This window comes from Rhamphochromis sp. 'chilingali' (genome assembly GCF_963969265.1).
Source record: "Rhamphochromis sp. 'chilingali' genome assembly, chromosome: 5".
Taxonomy (NCBI): Eukaryota; Metazoa; Chordata; class Actinopteri; order Cichliformes; family Cichlidae; genus Rhamphochromis; species Rhamphochromis sp. 'chilingali'.
In genome coordinates, this window is record NC_137932.1 from 32763133 (window position 1) to 32784399 (window position 21267).

General features: G+C 43.8%; 1 protein-coding gene across 2 annotated transcripts in view; it reads right to left on the minus strand.

The window, feature by feature from the left end:
* rev3l (REV3 like, DNA directed polymerase zeta catalytic subunit) overlaps window positions 1-21267 on the minus strand; it is a 94174-nt gene that overhangs the window by 14487 nt on the left and 58420 nt on the right. For both annotated transcript variants that reach the window (XM_080881763.1, XM_080881764.1), the window contains 11 exons: window positions 12978-13120; window positions 11580-11708; window positions 10773-11010; window positions 10382-10524; window positions 5443-9214; window positions 2775-3685; window positions 2535-2620; window positions 2206-2331; window positions 1436-1628; window positions 1212-1323; window positions 922-1037 (listed from right to left, as the gene is read on the minus strand). In XM_080881763.1, coding sequence (XP_080737889.1) covers window positions 922-1037; window positions 1212-1323; window positions 1436-1628; window positions 2206-2331; window positions 2535-2620; window positions 2775-3685; window positions 5443-9214; window positions 10382-10524; window positions 10773-11010; window positions 11580-11708; window positions 12978-13120 — 5969 coding nt within the window. The remainder of the gene's footprint in view (window positions 1-921; window positions 1038-1211; window positions 1324-1435; window positions 1629-2205; window positions 2332-2534; window positions 2621-2774; window positions 3686-5442; window positions 9215-10381; window positions 10525-10772; window positions 11011-11579; window positions 11709-12977; window positions 13121-21267) is intronic.

A 21267-nucleotide genomic window follows, 5' to 3' on the forward strand; every position in this document is an offset into this window, starting at 1 on the left:
TCACTGGAGCTTCGTGCAATGAATTGATGGTTGGAAATTCTCCTTTAGGATATTCTGTTGAGAGCAGAGCTCATGGTTCCATCGATTACAGAAAGTCTCAGCAAAGCAGCTCAAGACCATCACACTACCACTGATGACACGATGTTCTCGTAACAGCCAACTCCAGATGTAACAGGACTCAACAAGTTCAACTCTTCTTCCTTCAATCCACAGAATATTTTGCAGAGAATTTTGGAATCATTGAGATGTTTTTTTGCAAAATGAGACTAGTGTTTATGTTCTTTTTGGTCAGCAGATGGATCTCTCCCTTTATTATTGAGTCATGAACACTAAACTGACAGTTTTTGAGGCAAGTGAGTCTCACTGTCGTGTCCCATGGACACCGCCTTTCACTGGAGTCAAAAGCCTCAGAAGTGTCTTTGCTTACTCTCTTCATAGGTTGTGCACATTTGTCTGCCAGGGTCTGGCTGCCCACATGGAGGGGGGAGACCTTTCGGCAGAAGTGACCATAACTGTGCACTACTGTGTAACCCCGGCTAACCACCTGTACTGAATTATCTGATCTAGCTCCCTATGACTTCATCCACTTCCTTAAAAAAAGTAATCAAATTGAAGAAAGAAACATCTTTGGCCAAAAGTATGGATCAGAGCTGCATGAGAAGACAATCTTAAATTACAATCAGGTATGGTTTTTGATTTTATTCACCTACTTTCAGACTCACTTCTTCAGTGTGCCTGAGGGTGTAGAGGTTAAGTCGTCACTGTTTGTGTCTAAATCGAACATGCAGAGCTACCTGCTGAAAGCTACCAGCGGCTGAAAGTAGCTTCCTCTCAAAACCCCCAAATCTTTACTTCTGCGTCCCCTGAACTGCCGTACTGGGTACCACAGCAGGGACTACTTTCAGTGGCTCCTGGCTGTACCTGGCACTCGTGACAGCTGCTGGCACAGATCCACTCCAAGTGCTGAGGACCGCTGAAGGAGGTAGCCCCAAGAATGCAACTGCACCTCGTAGCCCACCAAGATGTCCGGGTCAAATCTGACAGAACAGACCGTGTTAGCAGATGGAGATCATTTCTCAAAACAAATCCCACCCCCACCCCTGTAGGAGGTGTAAAATCTACAATGAAGGCAAATTTAAATGATAGTAATGATGCACTACAGTTGCAGCAACTCTGCCCTTGGTTCCCTTTCATAAAACAGTTGCACACACCTCCTCATGATGGTGACCAACACGTCAAACAGCATCTTCTCATCAGCAGCGTATGTCACTTGCAGCCCAGAAACACCTGATCTGACCAGCAACGGCGTTCTTCCTCTGGATCCTGCGGGAGCGATTAGAAACAGAAAAAAAAAAAACAGCCAATTATCTAGTGGCTTTAAAACTAGTGATCGAACCTTATGTTCTCGGAGGAAAACACCGCTCGTGTGCTTCACCTTGGCCGGAACCTGGATGGTCTTTATCTACCACGATGGCCCCTGTGAGCTGGGTGCTGTCTACATCAGGCAGGGGGGTATCTGAACTGAAGCAGTAGAATAAGGCACATATGGGGTCAAACTCGGGGTCAGGTTCGAGGTCACGGCGGGTTCTTGCATGAAGCTCCATGGTCATCAGTGTCAGGTGCTGGACCTGAAGATGGAGGCGGAAACAAATACATTTGAGGTTTAATAGACTAAAAGCAGCACATCCTGTCACCCTCTGCCTGTTAAACCACAGTCTTTTATTTCGTATTTAGCTCAATCATTAATATAAATAAATAAACCATCCACTCTAACAGAAATTACAGTATTCAAGAGATATTAAAGAGGCCTGAAACCATGAAAACATGACAAACCTCTCTTTGAATTTAATGAGATCTACGTGTGCTGGCAGTGATCTCAGTTACGTTCAGGCCTTTTTGGAAAAAGCTTGAACTTAATCAAATCTGTGCATACATTCAAAACACCTGTACTCAGGCCTACATTCAAAGCTGGGTGTGTCTTGGTTTTATTTAGTTGTTTTGTGTAAAGCATATCGATTTGGCGATAGGACAGTCAAAGTCGAAAGCAGGATGTTGTGATGATACTTGGGGAAATAAATCCTTCTTCCCAATCAGGTGGACACTTTCTCTTAAAAACAAAACAAAGCAAAACCAACATCTAACCAGAACAAAGCCATTTATTCATCGACTTGGAAAAGAGCTACAGGTTAGTTGCCCTAGACTTACCTCATGCAGAGCTTTGGCATCCTGTAGGTTCTGCATGCTGACTTTAAAGCCGTAGGAGTTGGCTATACTTGGCCCTTCGATCTGAGAGTTATCTTTCTTTGGCACATTCAAAGCAGCAAACTGATTCTGTGGGGGATAAAAAAAAAACATGACAAGAAAAGTTGGAATCAGGAGGAAATCACAGGCACATCAAACGATCAGCGACCTGAGAGACAGGACTGCTACATGCAATGTTCTGGAGTGATACTAAATAGTTGACTTTCTGACCCGTGCGGCTTGTAGTTTTTGTTTTAAAAGTCTAAAAAGAAAAATCACAATCAGTTTTTGACCTTCATCTGCGTGGTCAGTAACACTCTTCTCAGGGGGTCTGCCTGGCTCCGCCTCCTCTGCTGAAGTCTCTGAGAAACAGGATCCTCTGCAGCGGGAATTAGACCAGAGAAGGAGTGAATAACAGTGAATATTAATAACAGAAACTCCATGCTGAATTTTCCCAAGTTAGGATTTACCGCAATTCTTTCTAACAGTTGATGGTGTCACAACATCAAAGGAGACAGATGCACATTCCTTACCCTGAGATATGGGTGTGCTGCACACTGGATCCAGATCTTCTTTGCTTCTCCATCGCCTCCTCAAGAAAGGGGTGCTGTGAATGAGCTGGGGACTGGTTCTCCTCTCATCCCTGTCACTGACAGCGAGAGGTGAGGGACTGTGGTTCCCTCTTAGCAGCTCTGGGGAATTACAGCGCATAGGTGATAGCGGTTCTGGAGAGTCTTCACCTGGCTTGTTCTCACTGAGCTGTCCTTGGCCAGAGGGGCTTGGTTGATGGGACTGCTGCCATGTAGGCAGCTCTGGGGACTCTGGACAGGTGGTTTTATCATCATCATCCTCTTTATTTTTGTCCTCCTGTTCAAGACAGACACTGCCTTTATCTGAAACTGGACTTGCTTCTGTGGATTTACACCTCAATCTTGTATTCTCCAGCGGAGACAGGATTAAAGACAGGCTCTGTTTCTTTCTCCTTTGAGTTCTGGTACAGGAAAAGTTACCACAGAGCTCAACCTTCAAGCTTCTGTCAGCAGCTGGCAATTCGCTTCTCTCTGAGCTCCCATGTTCCTCCACCTCCAGACCAGCCCTTTCTGTCTTCAGCACCTCACACTCTCTCCTGCCTTTTTGTAGACTCTCATACTGCTTTCTAGCTTTTAGCCACACCTGCACACGCTTGCGGCTTGGTGGGTTTTTGCAGGGCAAAAGCACCACCTTCTTATCGCTGGATGAGGATAGGTCACCCTCTGCCTTTTGTTTATTTGTCTCTGAAGCCTCTGCTCCTTGACAAGATGAGATAACGGTGGTGGCGGGGTGCGTCATGGCCGAGAAGGCCGTCTTCCAGAAATGGAGGCCTTCCAGAGACAGGTCTCCACCAAACTCTGCAAGTTCCCGAGCTAGCCGAGTGCCCACTGTTAGCTTACGGCCACCGACCTCCCTGGAGAAAAGACGAGGAAAGGATCAGTACACTCATTTCCATTTGAATTACAATAAATCATCATGTAGACAGTATAAAACAGAGCCAGATCAGTGGATTTCTTTTTGAACATACGGAAATTTCAGACATTTAATGATAAAGGATTGAGTTTGCTGTAGTCTAAAACAAATGCTAAAACTCTTTCCTCACTGGACTTCTATTCTCTTATCTGACAACCTTCCTTTTATTTATTGCAGTACTTTGTCGATTAAGATGTTTTACAACCCAATTAAAAAGCCTGTGAGGGAAGCTAAAAAAATCCCACAAACAAATATAAAACCTTACCAACCATCACAATCAGTTAGATCATAGGTGTCAAACTCTGGCCCGCAGCCTAATTACATTTGGCCCACAAAGCCATACCAAATTACTATTAGAGCTGGCCTACTGGTATTATACAGCTAATATATATATTAGGGGTGCAACGATACTCGATATTGAACCGTTCGATACAGTGCTTTCGGTTCGGTACGCATATGTATCGAACAATACAAAATTTTTAATTTATTTTATCAACTTTCCTTCTGTCGATGCTGTCTGTGTTGAGCGCTCAGTGGATCTGCGCTCGACAGTGCAGCCTAGGCGGAGTCGTCGAACGCAGATTCACTGAGCGCAGGGCAAGCTAGCAGACAGAAGTTAAGCTCTCCTTGCAACATGGCAAATTGAACCTCCCCCACCCTCATTCAGATCTGGTGTTTGGAACTATTTTGGTTTTCATGTGACGTATGACCCCGAAGGTAAGCGCGTCATGGACAAAAGTAAAACAGTATGTTGGATGTGCCATGCAATGCTCAATTACATTGGTGGGAACTAGTGTGTTAGCGCAGTTAGCTCGTTAACGTGTTGACGCCGTCCAGCCCCATGCACAGGGCGATCAGGGGTAGCTCGTTAACGGAGATTTTCCGTGTTGTGCCGTTAACGTCATTTCAACGAGATTAACGCTGACAGCACTAGTGGGAACACAACGAATATGACTGCACATTTACTCCGACATCATCCTAGTGCAAAGACAAGTGGAAGCAGACAAAAACAACAAGCAAGCATGCTACTAACTTTACCCGAGTCATTTAGACAGCCGTTAGCACATGATTCTCCTTATGGGGACCTGATATGTTTAATATGCTGCTGAGAATATAGCCCAGAAGAAGCGCATAGTATAGCTTTCATTTTGGAAAGAGACATTTCTCTGTAATAAACTCTCTTTTCCAAAGATGAGTGATTCCTCAATCAGATTTTTTTTTTTTTATTATTACTTTGTTTCAGCAACATTAAATTTAAAAACTGTACTTTTGAGTTAAAATATATATTTATAATTTTAATAAATGACAAATTAAAAAGGCATGAACATTTTTTTGGATCGAAAAAATATCGAACCGTGACACCAAAGTATCGAACCGAACCGTGAATTTTGTGTATCGTTGCACCCCTAATATATATTGTTTAGTATTAAGCTTTGCTTGTTCCATATTCAGCTTTTCAGCAAAACTTGTTTAAGTCCATAAGAAAAGTTTAATTCTTATATCTGGAGGAAGATTTTTTTTCAATAAATATTAATGTTAGCCTGCGACAGTTTTAAATTTTGGCCCACTGTGCATTTGAGTTTGACACCCCTGAGTTAGATTCTGGCTCTTATGTGAAAACTTTACTAATACATTTATTTTGTTATATTTAGTAAATAATGCATGCTAGATGATGGTTACTGTTGCTGTTACTCTTACATTGGCTTCCCTGGGGCATCAGAGGGGTCACTGCAGAAAGGCTCCAGGAAGGTGGCCTCTGACATCTCCAGGTCCAGAAGAGTGCTGAGGATCTCCTCTCGGCTGGGAGGGGACATGAGGGGCTTGAGAATGTGGGCTCCTCCGGCCGCTGTCCCTCGCTGCAGCTGGCTTGCCCTCACCTGTGATAGCGAGCTGATGGAGCGTGGAGAGCTGCTGGGGGTGGTGGATGTTAGTCCGTCAATGCCCTCCGGCAGCTCACCTGTTGGTGAGCCCTCGTGGTCGACGAATGAAGCGGAGCTTAAAGGCAGTGAGTCGAAAACTGAAAAGAGCAGCTCTTTCCTCTCACAGTGAAAGTCTTGAAAGGGGCTGAGCGTGTGGGCTTTACCTAAAGAGAAGTCCCACTCTCTGCTCTTGAGGGACGTGAGGCTTGATGTAGGCTCGCGGTTCGTATGCCCATCTAAAAGGTCGGGGCTGTCCGGCCTTGCTCTGTTGCAGTCAGAGCCCCTTTGAAGATCCTCCCCAGAACAAAGCAGCCTGTCAAGTTTCTTTTCGGAGTCCGGCGCCTGAGCAGATACAGAATCCTGGCTGATGTCACTCAGGAATTTGACCGGTAAATTTTTATCAGTCACGACAAACTGACTGCCACTGTACGGACTGGAGAACTCTGTTTGATCGATAGCATTTATATCAAATGTGTAGTTGTGCGGGAGCTCTGGTGACAAGCTGTCCTCTATGAAATTGCATCTGTCCAGTCCCGGGTCTGACAGGAAGAGGGGACATTCATCTGACATGCTTCCCTCCTGCTTTACTGACAGTTTTGGCTGAGTACTGCTTGTCTTGCCTTTCCTGTTTCTCGGCCCCTTTTCTTTTGCTGTGGTAGATTTTGGGGCCCTGGGTTTCCGAGAAGTGAGGGTGGGGGCTTTTCTGGATTTAGTGGGTTTAGTGGTGGGAATTAGAAGTGCTGCCGCCTGGGCTATGGCTGTAGAGTGGCTTGCTGTACCAACCACTTGTATGGGAAGGGGCTGTCCCTTCTGCCTCGTCTGAAGAAGCTTCTTGAGGACAGCCAAGCCAGATGGGGTCTCAGAGAGAGGGGGGATCTCCCCGTTCTTGGGGCCTGAGTGTGGGAGACCTTCTTTTAGCTGGGCATCTTTATTGTGTTCCTGTACTGGAGGCAGAAAGTCTGTGCAATAATCCTGTGAATCCTCTGCCTTTACCACGGTGGTCTGACAAGCTTGCTGCTTCGTCTGAGCAGGTGCCGAAATGCTTTGGTTGACCTCCATGATGGAAGTCTCACAGTCTTCAACCTTTGGCTTGATAAACTTGGTTACTGAGTTCCTTTCTGGTGTAGATGGAGTCTGGGACGTGCTCTGGCTGTCTTTGCCCACCTGCTGTTGAAATGGAGGAACCTCTTGTGAAGAGTTCTCAGAAGGAGGCAACTCATCCTCTGGGAAAAGGAGTTGGGAGCTCTCTTTACTTAAGTCATGGCTTTTGGGTTCCTCTGTTTTCTTTTTACGAGACCTTCTAGGTCTTGTAGTGCTTGTAGAACTGTTGACAGCCCCTCCAGCTTTGATCCTCTGCCTCGAAATAGCAGGATTACCTTGTTTTGCCTTCTCAGTTTTAGGCTTTTCTGCAGACTTACTTGTTTTCCTTTTAGCATCTGACAGTCTCTTGGGTTTGGCAGTTTGACACTTACTACATGCTCCTTTGGCTGTAGACGATCTATGTGGCTTTTGGAAAGCAGAACTAAGACATGGGTCAATGTGTGGATTTATCAGCTCTTTTGAACTCCTGGTATTCATGAGGGGGTCACTTGGGGACCAACAGCGTGGAGGCGTTGAGTCTCTCGGGCTTTGGGATCTATCTGAGAGGTAGCCCAACTCTACCATGACATCTGAATAGTCAACATCATAGTCATGTGCCAACTCACAGTAACATGGTCTAGGGGGTGGCAGAGATGGCAGGACTGGGGCTTTTTTGCGGCCTTTTGGCCTCTGAACCCTTTCACCCTGTCTGATCAGAGGTTTGGAGGAGTTGTTGATAGTCTTTTTATTTGTGGAGTTAACCTTTGCCTTTCTTTTGGGATGTTTTTTGGCTTTTGGTTCAGTCACGGGAAACTTAACAGCAGTGGATTCTGGTACCTTGGGCCAGAAATCCTTGAGAGGAGCCAGTTTTTTATAGTGCTCTAGCTTGTCTGGCGTCAACACCACCAACTGCTCAGCTGCATTCACTTTGGACATCTTCACCAGCATGTTTTTCTCTCCCTTGAACCTGTTAATAATAATGTACTTTATAATAATAGGAGGTTCCTTCTTGCGTCTTCTCTGATACTTTACTTCTTGCCCACCTGAGACATCATTGTCCTTAAGTCGTTCTTTGACAGAAGCTAGGTTTTTAGAACGAGTAGCACTTGAGTGTTCCCCATCCTCTGAATCATATTTCATCTTCCGTTTGGTCCTCAGGGTGTATTTACTACCTGGCAGTGCTGACGGTTTAGTACAGGTGACTTTGGCAGACAAATCTTGCAGTGGGCTTACCACATCCTCAGTAGAGTCTTTAGTTTCCTCAGAAAAATAGGAATTGGTAGCAGAGCTGGAGACAAGGGGCTCTGGCTGTGGTTCTGCTTGTTCACCTATGGACTGCTCCTCACTTTCAGACTCATTTTTCACAATCGTTTCCTCTTTGATCAACTCGGCCTCTTGTAAATCCTGATGATCCTCAGAAATCAGCATTTCAGTGTCCGTAGTCACAGGACTAGCAGGTGTTACTGAGGTGATGCCGGTGCTAATCTGGCCATCAGAGGTAGAGCTTTGGACCATCTTTAATTTGTTCCTAGGTCCTGTCATACCTAGCCTTTTTTTGTTCATCTTTAGCTTAGACCTGCGAGGTTGGGCCTGTTCTACTTTACTGCAGGTGTCAGCCATTTTCTTGTTCCCAGGTTTCTTTCTGCTGAGGCAGTTGGAGAGAATGACACTGGGGAAAAACTTGTAGTGTGCCTCCTGCTGGGCAACAATAGTCCTCTCAGTCTTATTTTCCTGATAGTCCTCGTACCTGATTTTCAGCTCACCGACATCTCCTTCCTCGCCGTCTTTACCAATTTCGTCCTCATGAGGATCAAGAAACTCGTCCTCCTTCAAGGTCGATGGGGCTGATGTGATGCTCCTCAGAAGGGGGCTTTTATTGTCTTTTGTGTTCAGTTCCAGGTCAGTCTTAGCTGAGCAGTTTCTCAGCTCAGAATAACAGAGAGAAAAGCCCCTGTGGTTCTGAAGAATGGACAGACGGTTTGTTTCTACATTCTTTATACTGCTGTACTTCTTCCTGTCCTTGGCGACCTTTCCATTACCAAATGGGAAACTTTCAATATCCGTCTTATCCAAAGCTATCGAAGCTTTCTTATCGTAGGTGTACAAAGGTCGTAGTTCTTCTTTGTCCATGCAGATGGGAGACACCTCAGGGTGATTGGCTAATATGCAGGGAATAGGGTGCTTGACTGGCTGGATGTAGGGGATTTCTTTATTCACCTTGAACCCTGTCAAACATTCACTACTGCTGTCCTGACTGCTTTTTAACTGAAAGTGCTTGTCAAGCGGCTGCTCCGTGTCCAACACGTGAACTGGTATGTGCTCGGGATGCTTGCACTCCAAAAGGATCTTAGCTGTAGATGGTGGCTCAAGGTGGACCGTCTCCCCTGGGATGGGATTTCTTTTGCCCAACATCTTTTCAGTGGCCGTAAGCGAAGACTGCGTCATTGAGCCACTATCTGTTAAGGAGGAATCTATGGATACAGCATGTGAGAAGAAGAGGCATATCAGTTAGTATCCACAGCTGCAAGAAATTAACCTGAAATTCATCTGATCAGACAGCGCAATCACCCATGAATCTTAGCCCAAAACCCCAGGGTGAGATCGATCACTATTTTGATATATTTAAATTAGTGCTGTCAGCGTTAATCTCGTTAAAAGGACGTTAACGCCATAACCGCATTAACACGGCAATTCTCCGTTAACGAGTTAACGTGGATCACCCCAAACGTTTCACTAATGCGGCATCAACGCATTAGCACCATGCAGCCCTGCACACGTGTTAACCTGCTAACCGAGATTTGCCGCGTTAATGGCGTTAACGTCATTTTAATGCTATTAACGCTGACAGCACTAATTTAAATTTTAAAAAGTCAAACTACTACAATATTTCTATGCCATTATAACATGTTGAATGCCAAAATTCATAATTTAAGCTCAATAAGAAAGTGACCATCGCTCTACATAAGACACAGGGCAACTAGAACATCACTAACATGTGCATCAGCAGGAAGCTTGTCCCTCATTCTCTGCTCTGGCTCTTCTGATAATGTAGTTGTTCTGCTTTTGGCCCAGTTGAGCTACTGATAAAGTCATCTAATGCAGGTGGGGTGATAAATAACAGCTCAAATATGGTCATGCTATGGACTGATAATACTTCTATGTGAATATATGCAGACAGATCTTATATCTATAATGAGTTATTAAATATATAAAAACAATTCATAATAAGTATAAAGCATATGATATTCTTCTCGACGGTATACATTTCTCCTGTTTGTTATTTATTCCTGCACAGCTGGCGTGAAGTACCCATATTTTGTTGTCCATGTACAATGAGTCTATTACCAGTCTATGAAGTTGTAGTCATCTTTCCAAACACACATGCGCGCTCTAAAAACGGAACAGTTAATTAACCCCAGAGAGTCAGTTTTTACCCCCGAGTCTGGCATCAAATTGTAGCCTGTCAGGTCATAGAGCCAAAACTAAAAATCATACTAACTTTGTCTTCTGTAGCAGCTATCAGATCCCGTCTCCTGACATACTTGACAGAGCGTGAATCAGTGGGGGGTGTCAGATGGGCATCAAAGCAAGCTGACACTTCATGCTTTATCAGTACATCTCATCATAGGACAACTCACCGCTGCTCTCGTCTGCGGCGCCATCGAGCTGCGGGATGGACAGGTTAGCGAACATAGAGTTGTTTCCACTCCACTCCATGTCTTCGTCAGAGGACTCCTGCTGGGCATCACTGAAGCAGTTTTCTGTCTCCTTCATGCAGGGTCTGTGCACACACACACCAACGACAGGAACCGTATTATTAAAGAAAAATGCCCAGGCAGAGCTCACTGGGGATGACTCACAGATCGTGTACAGCGATCGCTCACCTATTTATTTAAGATACAACCAGAAACAAAAAAGGTGTAGCTTACACTTGTACTTATTACTAAAAAATGAAAACATTTTGATGCACAACATACTCTAAAACTGATGGTTATACTTTTGCCTTCAACCATGCAGAGATAAACATGCCTCTGAGAGGAAGCACTCTCAGTAGGGTTGCTGTCCCAACGCTGTGACATTATAACACTGAGTTCTGCCTCTTCCTTGTCCAGTTCTGGGCCTGCTTCCTCTTCATCACTGTTGCAGTTGTAGTTCGTGACACCGGGGAGTGAGCGGGACTGGGAATTCTGCCTAGCGGGTGTCCTGCAGAAACCATCGTCCTCCAGGCCTGCCAGCAAGTCAATGATGGCTTGGTCCCGGCTGCTGTCTGCATGGAGGACAAAATAAAGCACACAGACAATATCAGACAGCTGTACGCAATAACTTTCTCTCCAGATCAGCCAGTTAATCAAAGCTAGAAATGTCGTCTGCTTACAAACTTTTATTCACAAGTTTTTGGCCACCAACTTAGAAGAATTTAAAATGTAGAAGAGAACAAGAAGAAACTAAAGATGCTTTTTACTAAAGAAAACAACACTTGGACAGCTGTTAAGCATTGAGGTCAATATTTTCTCCTTTCAGGGTGTAGTGGCAGCCAAGTGGACAAGAACCAGATGTATATGGAGGAAAGAATCCACTAAATATCAGAAAATATGGATGGAAAGGGGAAAAAAGTGGCTTTTACAACAGGACAACAATCCAAAACAGCCATAAAAATCCATTTCAGAAGCTTCTGGAGTCAAAGTCACATGACCCGACCACTGAATCGGCATCTTTGAAATGCTGTTTGCGGAAGACGGCCTTAAAATTATCACCTAAAAATCACAGTTTAATCATGGGAAGCAAAATCGAGCATAGAAAATTAAAAACGTGCACGAATGAAAGAGGCTGTGTTACCTAACAGGGTCGAGTGGTTGGATGTCTGGGAGAGTGGGAGGAAAGACTGACTGTTCTCCAGGAGAGTCAGGATGGCCTCCTCATCAACGACAGCCTCCTCTGGGACTTTCCCACTGCTCCTCACATAGTCTGTGGGCAGCAGCAGAGAAGATGGAAACTACCGTTAGCCATACTTCGATGTCACACTTTGCTAACAACAGTTTCACCGAGATACCATATTAAAGCAGCACAGTTCAGCATTAGCTCGGTGACTACCATCTTTGGCAGTTTCTAGAGTACCAGTGAAACGTTTGGACACACAAGCACAGAGATTTCCTGCACATTAGCCCAATGTCAGTCTCACATCGTCACTCCTTCAACTCCCGGACTTGGGAAGGAGCGACAGGGTGATGAAACAAGTACTTCTCCTGCCAAACACACAGGCAGAATGAGAGAAGAAACAAATGCATGTCACAAGGGAAACCTAGTCCAACTAGGGCTTAAATTCTATGAAGGAAAAGGAAGTGTAGGATGCTAGTACGTAAAATCCAGAACTTCTTCATCTCCTATAGTGAATCAGACTACTTACAAGATGATATTAAAAGGGGATTTCTCTTCTGTTTTGTTCTCAGATTTAATAAGCTTATAATAATAATAATAATAATAATAATAATAATAATAATAATAATAATAATAATAATAATGGATTGCATTTATATAGCGCTTTTCGGGGCCCTCAAAGCGCTTTACAATTATAACAACTTTCATTTCTGATATTGGCTTTAAAGCCAGACAAAACAAATGTAAGAAAGAAATGTCGCTGTACATTGTTTTATGTGCACAAAAACTTATTCAACTTCCTAAAAAGTCAGTTTATTCAATTATATAACCCTTGATAACTACCCAAGAAAGAATAGAATAGAATTCAACTTTATTGTCATTGCACATGCACAGGTACAGGGCAACGAAATGCAGTTTGCATCCATCCAGAAGTGCTTTAGTGATATAGATATATTACAATATATATTAGCAATAATATAGATATGTGAGTATATTACAGAAATGGGTCTATTATGGTATGTTATAATGTACACGGTATGAAGTATGTTGTGAATATTCTGTAACTATAAGTATGTACAGGCTGTAGTGAGTATAAGCTATGTTCTCACTACAGCCTGTACAAAGAAATGACTTCCATTATCAAAGATACAACAGTATCTGGTTTAACCCACTTCATGCCACCAAATTACTGATGAGCCACCAAATAAAAAGTGTAAAACACCAAATCAGAACATAGCTTTGGTCTTTATTGGTTTCATAGCAGGTCAAACTATCCCATCGTGATAACTCTATATGATATAACTCAAAGCAAAATCTGCTGTTGCCGGTCTGTGAAACATCTACTGCAACTGTCCTCACCTGGCTGTGAACCCCTGTGCACCTCCACAGCGTTAGCAGGGGTACACGGCAGCCCGTCTGGGGTCAGGGGGTCAAAATGAAGTGTTAGTTCACCGGGGAAATCTTCTTGGTTCTCCCCATCACAAGCACACAGATCTTGTGTCCTGAGGAGATAAACAGACATCAAGTTTTACTTTTTACCAAAACATTTAACAGTGTTGACTGCATGGCTGTTAGCTGAATTAGAAAGCTGAGCACCTTGTGCAGCAGCCATGTTTTATTAGCATCTCTTTACAGCGGGTCTTAATCAGAGAAAGTGCTCGGTTTAGTGGGTGAAAGCTGTGTGTGGGACTGCACAAGTGTGCAGAGTGTCTCTTGTCTGGCAACTGTGTGAGGAAGTATATGGGTGTGTACAGCTAAGTGGTGTGTGTGTCTGTGTGTTGGCAGAGGGAATATGAATGGAAAACGGGCAGGCAGCCAACTGGGCTTTGTATCCCTCCGGATCGCCCTCAGCCACAAGCTGCCTATCACGCCCCCTTAATCGTGCTGCCCCTGCTGCATCGCCTGGCAACTCACCACTTAGTGACTCTGAAATATTGAAACAAAGACGAGGCGGGCGGCCGCCACTCGCACGTGGAACAGATTTCACAGGAGTGGTTTTGAGGAAGAAAAAAAACGAATTCCATTTTAGGCACTGCTCTGGAGGAGGTCTTTCAGATCTGGTGAAGATGGTAGACTAGAGTCTGAAGCCTGGCCACGAGTCTGACCATGTAAAAAGCCCTCAGGATACTAAACTGTTGCTCCTGTGACTGCACGGACGACTTCTGTAGCACAAGTTCAAGCTTCTTTAAACCTTCTGATGCAATATGTAGAAAAGCACGGGACTGACAGGTGAAGCTGGAGAACACCATGACTGAGCCCAGTCACGGCTCAGGGAAGAACACAAACACTCGTGTGGGAAGATGGCCAGACAGAGACAAATAAACAGCAAACACATCAGACAGAATAGTAGACTATGAATCACAGCCTTGTGGACACCCTCTAACTCACTTTAAATGATGAATGAGCAGCAGCGGCAGGCAGGAGGCTGATAAATGATGAATGGTTTTCAGACAACATGGCTGTAAAATGAAATCTACTCCAGACTCAGAGTTTAGGTTGAGATTGAGGGAGGTTTCATGACAGAGACTTCGTTCTGCTGGTGCTGTATGATGAAGAGCCTCCCGAGAGTCAGCGTGCACGTGCTACTGTCTGGTTGTTCTTAATTAGTCTGCCAGCTAACGACTTTAGAGGGAGCCAGGGAGGGAGCCTGGCAAGCGTCAGGAGATTTCTGCAATGATGAACACATTTTGCCACCAAGCCACGCCCTCTCAGAGTTTGAATGATGAGAAAGAGAAAGGAACGATAACTAGAAAGTCTTGTTAGCAGATATGTGCCTTTGTAAGTATATACTGAAATACAGACTCTGAGCCATTTGATGAGCCGTTAACAAGATTTAACTTAAGACTACTTGTTACATTAAAACTACCAGACCACACAGCTTAATCTCTGATTCAGATGTTCTTCATCTTACAAGTGTATAAAATCAAGCACCACATCTGTGATTGTTCTAAAGACTGAATTCAGGTGTGATACTGTAATAGTTTTTGAAACATCTTCTCTCGTCATTACTCCATGACCAGCTGGAAGTGGTATTATAGCAAAGTGGAACCACAGCAACTCCAGTTGCAGACCATATAAGTAAAGAATGGGGATGCCAAGCCCTGAAGCAATAAGGACTACAAATCGCCATCGCTCTGAAACTTAATAACGGCAGAGTTCCAAACCTCTTCCATCAACATTAGCACAAACACTGCACTGGGAGCTCCAGTGTGGGTTTCCATGGCAAAGCAGCTCCTCTAGGTGTAATATGTAGATGCACATATGATTTGCACCTTTGACTGTAATTTTCTATCTGCTGCCTCAAGACAAAAGTGTGCAGTTACACTAATTGTTAAGATAATACCATGCTGAGTGATGAAGAGCCACAACTGGCCACAGATACACCGATGAGGCATCACAAGTAAGAGCTGTGTTGTGAAGTTCAAATGACACAGAGGCTCTGAGGCTGACACTGCGATTAATACACGGGAGTCAGAAAAATAAAAAAAATGTAGAACTACATCTGCTGATGCTAATTTGAACAAACAGATTTGCTTCAGATGGCTTTGTTTAACACTTTATCTAACTGACAGTTAATGTCCCCACATCTTTATGCATTAACCCCAGGCCGTGTGGGGTAATCAAGTCTGAGCACTGTCCAAAGGTTCTCTTCCTGTCACGTGGCACACAGCAGAAAATGCTCCAAATTCTTCAGTGGGTTTAGATAACAAATGGTAAATGGCCTGTATTTGTATAGCGCTTTACTAGTCCCTAAGGACCCCAAAGCGCTTTACACAACCAGTCATCCACCCATTCACACACTGGTGATGGCAAGCTACATCGTAGCCACAGCCACCCTGGGGCGCACTGACAGAGGCGAGGCTGCCGGACACTGGCGCCACCGGGCCCTCTGACCACCACCAGTAGGCAACAGGTGAAGTGTCTTGCCCAAGGACACAACGACCAAGACTGTCCAAGCTGGGGCTCGAACCGGCAGCCTTCCGATTACAAGGCGAACTCCCAACTCTTGAGCCACGATCGCCCCAGATAACAATATGGCACCAGCATAGACAGGAGGCTAGAAATAAGACATCCAATTGACTTGGAGTAAATTCCCCATACCAATACCTGACTGTTAGGATGGCCTATAGGAGCTGGGTTCAAAGAGGAGGATTGAGGCAGAGATGAAGTGCAGACAAACCTGTTGGTGTTTATTCACCAACATTAAAATTCCAAAAAAAAGAGTGTAGGCCAGGGGTGGGACATGGTTCCTGTAACAGCCTCTGATGTTAACTAGCAGCCTTTTATAGACTGCGGCTAATTGGTCCTCAAGTCATACAATGATCTGGGGTTCCATCCATCCATTCTCTTCCACTTATCATTTTTCAGGGTTGCAGGTGGACTGGAGTCTATCCCAGCTGTCTTAGGCCGAGAGGCAAGGTATACCCTGGACAGGTCACCAGTATGTCGCAGGACTAACACACAGACACAGACAACAGTTACTCTCACAGTCACGCCTATGGGTAATTTAGAGTTACCAGTTAACCTAACTGCGCTAACTGCATGTCTTTGGACTGTGTGAGGAAGCCTGAGTACCTGGAAAGAACCCATCCAAACACGGGGAAAACATGCAAACACCACACCGAAAGACCCCGGCCAGGTGGTGGAATTGAACTCAGGAGCTTCTTGCTGTGAGGCAACAGTGCTAACTGTCTTACGTAATAACCTTTATTGATATCAAATCAATATTGTAGACATAATTAACATAATTGCAATTAGTAAATAAAATATTTCCCACTTGGCCTAACGACTACAATCTACAATAAACTAATATAGCTATGGGTAGCACCAGGAACCTTTAAAACGGCACTCGAGATGCCTGAGGACTCTTGTGGCTGGCACACCATCAAAAGAAAACAAAGGTAAGACAATCTCATCCAAAATGTAAGTGTTAAAGTACTGGTTTCCACCAGCTTAACCAAACATTCTATACTAATTGAAATCTCTTTTCCTAGGCAGACATTAAACGGTACCAGCTGGAAGACTGCCCACAAGGAAAACCAATAAAAACAAACTTTTGTATGAGTGCCCTTTCCTGTAATATAAATATTAAAATTACTCATGTTTATACAGTTAAGTAATGAAGATGACCTTCATTACACTGACCTATTCTCACATGACCTTGTATGAAGAGCGTGGCAGAACAGGGTAAAGGTTAATCGAGTGGGAGGACATTTCCAACCAAAATGAGGTTTAAAGAGCTATATATAGAATCGGATATAAAAGCCCTCCCATGGAGGAGAAGGCTGGAATCCAAAATCAGGGAAGCCCAGAAGGTCACTTGCCTACCAGAGAGTGTCATGAGAGACTGGTTCTGGATGAATAAGAGGTACAAAAATGTGTCCATAACTGAGGCTGTAGAAACTGCCAAAACAAAGGTTCACAGCTGAAGAATTGGACAAAATCCCTGAATTAAAAGAAAACCATGAGTAAAGGGAAATAAGATGTTTCCAAAAAGCAGCAATATTAGCAGTACATAGTAGAGTAAAGGAGAGCCAACAGACAGGAAGTGATAGGCTGCGTGAGAGTATTAACAGAAAGGGTGACTGAGACAGCCAGGTATTGGGAAAGAAGCCAGGCAACTCTGTGTGTGTGCGCTCCATCACTTAAGACGAGGCCGACTCTACACCGAAGGTCTGCGCTGCTCCCCCCTCCCTTTTGTTCCTGTCTGATATCAGGGGTTGGTGAATGGAAGCCATCTGGATGTGATGCAGCAACACACACACACACACACACACACACACACACACACAGTCGAGTCAACTGTACTTTATTTATAACAGGAAATACTTTCTAGCTGTACATCTGGCGATTGTTTCACCATCCCCCTCCCTTTTTTTCTCCACTACATCTGTTGCAATTTCACTTTCCCCATTTTATCCAATCTCTGATTTTACTGCTTCGCTCTCTGCCCTGAGAAGAAAAACACTGAGGCAGAAAGAAAATGAGGACACACAACAACTTCATTACAGCTCAATACAAAGAACTAAAAAACAAGAACAACTTGTTATTGATGTGGGCTGCCAGACTATGGGAGACTTTGCTCTCTAAGGCTGGGAGCATTTTGTCCCCATTTTCAAACACTGTTACTCTCTTGCATAAACTCCAACTCTGTGACAGTTACTCCAAATTTCATGACGGATCAGGGCTCTAGAGTGCGACCAATTTGGTCGCAAATGCGACCAAATTTTTCAGTGGTGCGACTAAAAATAAATATTTGGTTGCACAGGTGCGACCAACTGTTCCGGTAACAAAAAAAAAAATCTCTGTAACTCTCCGTGCGGTCAACAACAGACACACATTATGCCCCTATCGTGGACTAAACCAATCAGAGATAGTCAGGGGCGGGACCTCTCTGATTGGCCGTGGTCCAGTTGAAAGTGCAGGTGGAAGAGAGAGGTGAGTAGCTTGAATAAAGCGATATCAATTCATTAACGGATTCCACACAAAGACCTAAACACGGAGCGGACCCAACACATCAGAATCAGCTTCGTCTTTCTCGGCTTTCTCACCCGACGGCCTGAACACGGACACGCTGTCGGAGCTTAGCGATTCTTCGGGTCCGCGCTGTGTTTACGTCTTTTTGCGCTGATTCTGAGCTGCAGGTTTTGCCTCTCTCCAACCAAAATTCACCGAGCCTGCAGCAAAAGAAGCAGCAAACTGCGCTTCACATTTGATCAATGTCGTCATGAATTCCCTCTGACTTTTGCTGTTTTGCTTCCACCACGATAAAAATCACACTTCCTGCACAGCTCTCTCTCTCTCTGTACTTCAGGAACAGTTTCCCGTCTCAAATCTGTTTTCTGCATTATTCATTCGCTTATTACCCACCAGTCTAGCGTTGTTTACAGCGCTTTTTCTTTTTTCACTTAAATGACCTCGGACAAGAAAGCCTAATTTCTGCTGTTCAATACTGAAGAAATTTAAATTTCTTAAAATTATGCAAAATTGCAGAATATTTTTAAGGTTATCTGCTATAAAAAGCCAGACCAGGAAAATCTCCTTCATGTTTTCCTGTGTTTTATTCTCAGTTACTTTCACACAAAGGCATCTGCTGTGATTTTCACAATTCTGATGAAGTCTCATGTGTATCAGTACTGATAAATGATCAGAATTATAATATTTCTGACTGTCTGAGGCTAAATTGAATCAAATCAGGACTTTGAGAACCGGAATTGAATGGATTATAGAAATCAGTGATGATACTCAGCCCTAGTGAGCAGCCTAGGCCTGAGAGAAGTGGATGTAGCTGTGGGTAATAAGAAAAGATGAAAAGAACTATTGATAACTTTTTTGTTAAGTTAAGGCCTGATCTGTCTGAAATTCATAGCCAGTGCTCTGACACGGTGCCATCAATATTTGAATGCTGAAAAAGCACAGTGTATCCAGAAAACACATTATATGCTGCAATAAATGCACTGCCCAAGTGTCCCCTCTCCCCACGGCCTTTCAGCAGCAGACAGCAGCAAACAGGTCGTCAGAGGAGGCCAAGATGATGATTAAGTTTTTAACATTTTCTACAATATTGACAAAGCACTTTAAGCACAAGTTTGTTAGTTAATAATTTAGAAATTAATATTGTCTGTATGGACTTCCCCCCCCCCCCAAAGAAAGTGCACATGTAAAACTGCGGTGTTAAGCGATGCGGTTGAAAAATTTGAGTGCGCCTAACTTTTGTGCCGGTACGCCTAAATTTTTAAAGTTAGGCGTACCGGTGCGCCCATGTCAAAAAGTTAGTCTAGAGCCCTGCGGATATGGGACATTGACTTTCAGTTATTAAATTTTTAATAATGACAATAAGACAAACAAACAACAAACCATAACCTAACATGAAAAGAATAAAGTCAAAATAAGCACTCTCACACTAGGAAAATGAGATAAACAAATAAAAGAAAGGCAAACAAAATAGTTGTGCAAGAGAAAATCATGTTGGAACACTGTGCATGCCCACACTGACTTCAAAGGCCCTTTAGAACTGTCATGCCACAACAAAATTAGGACATCTGTGTTGAATCTGGCAAAGAGCGAGTAATGCATCATACAGATCAGATGTGATCTCGGCCATTTCACCATAGACCTCAAACTTGCAGACAGTGAATACCAATTTCTGTTCCAAACTTTAAATGCAGGTTTTGTGTAAAGGGGGTCATAACACAAGTGATGCAAATTACCAAGAGTCCCGTTTCCAAGCCTGAAGGCAGTGCATCACGTGAGAAGGGACACAATGCCTTTTTTCCTCTAGCACCTAATCGTTTCGCCACAACTCTGTTTCGGTTGTTTTTCATTACAATTCAATACCATCTCAACATGGGTGGGCAAGGTGGCCTCAAAGTCCAGTGATGTCATTTGCTTTTGACACAAATAACACAACAATAGTCTAACTCCCTCTTGGACTGTCATCAGGCACAAAAAAGTCTGCACCTCATTGTTAGAACATGGTGTTGGTTTTGTGTGTCGCCTTTTCCAGGATTCAAAAATGGTTGACTTGATTCTCGTGAAAGAGTTGCTTTCATAATTTATCCAGTGATATCACATTTGTGGCTCGGCTGAGCTCACTTGGAACCCCGGCCAAACTGGTACTAAAAAAATAAAATAAAAATGTACATCTACCTATTGGAAAACAGAAAAACCAAGTTGAGCCTAGTAGGTGTTAGTGGAGAAAGGCACATATTGGATATTAACAGGGTTGTGCATCATGAAAACACCACTGCTTGTTTCTACAGTAGTAACAGACAGTTGACCTCTGACATCAACAAGGCAACCAGAAGAACTATTTCTAGAACTTTGGGATACAATAGGCTCGCTCATGCTCGGCTCATTTAATTTTGCAATCCGGAACGGGTCTTTCCATAGAGACCAGAAAACAGCACTTATTACCCTTCTCTTAAAAAAGGGAAAGGACCCTCTTGAGTGCTCTAGTTTCAGACCGATATCTCTGCTCACAACTGATCTTAAAGTATTTGCAAAAGCTCTCGCATTGCGCCTGGAAAGAGTTATCCATGTTTTGGTCAATGCAGACCAGACAGGATTTATCCGAGGGCGGCTTGCATCTGATAACATAAGACGGCTGTTGCACATCATAGATGCCGCTAACAGCTATCAAAATCCATGTGCAGTATTTTCACTTGATGCAGAAAAAGCCTTTGATAGGCTAGAGTGGGACTATATGTGGATGGTATTAAAACACTTTGGGTTTAAGCAGAAATTTGTTGCTATGATTCAAACACTATATCACTCACCTCTTGCTAGTGTCTTAACAGGGGACCTGGTCTCTCCCCCTTTCACGCTGCAGCGTGGAACGAGGCAGGGTTGCCCTCTCTCTCCTCTCCTGTTCTGCCTCTCTCTAGAGCCCTTAGCACAAGCCATTAGACAGTCCACGATTTCTCCCATAAGAATTGGTGGTCATAATCATATCATATCTCTATATGCGGATGATATTATTCTGTTTTTGGACAACTATGAGACGTCCATCCATCCATTGATTAAAAACTTTGACCATTTCAGCTCTCTATCTGGCTACAAAATAAACTGGTCGAAATCTGCTTTGATGCCTTTGAACGATAAAGCTACGAAAGTTTCCTTACCCAGTTGTGTTCAGATCAAAAGCACT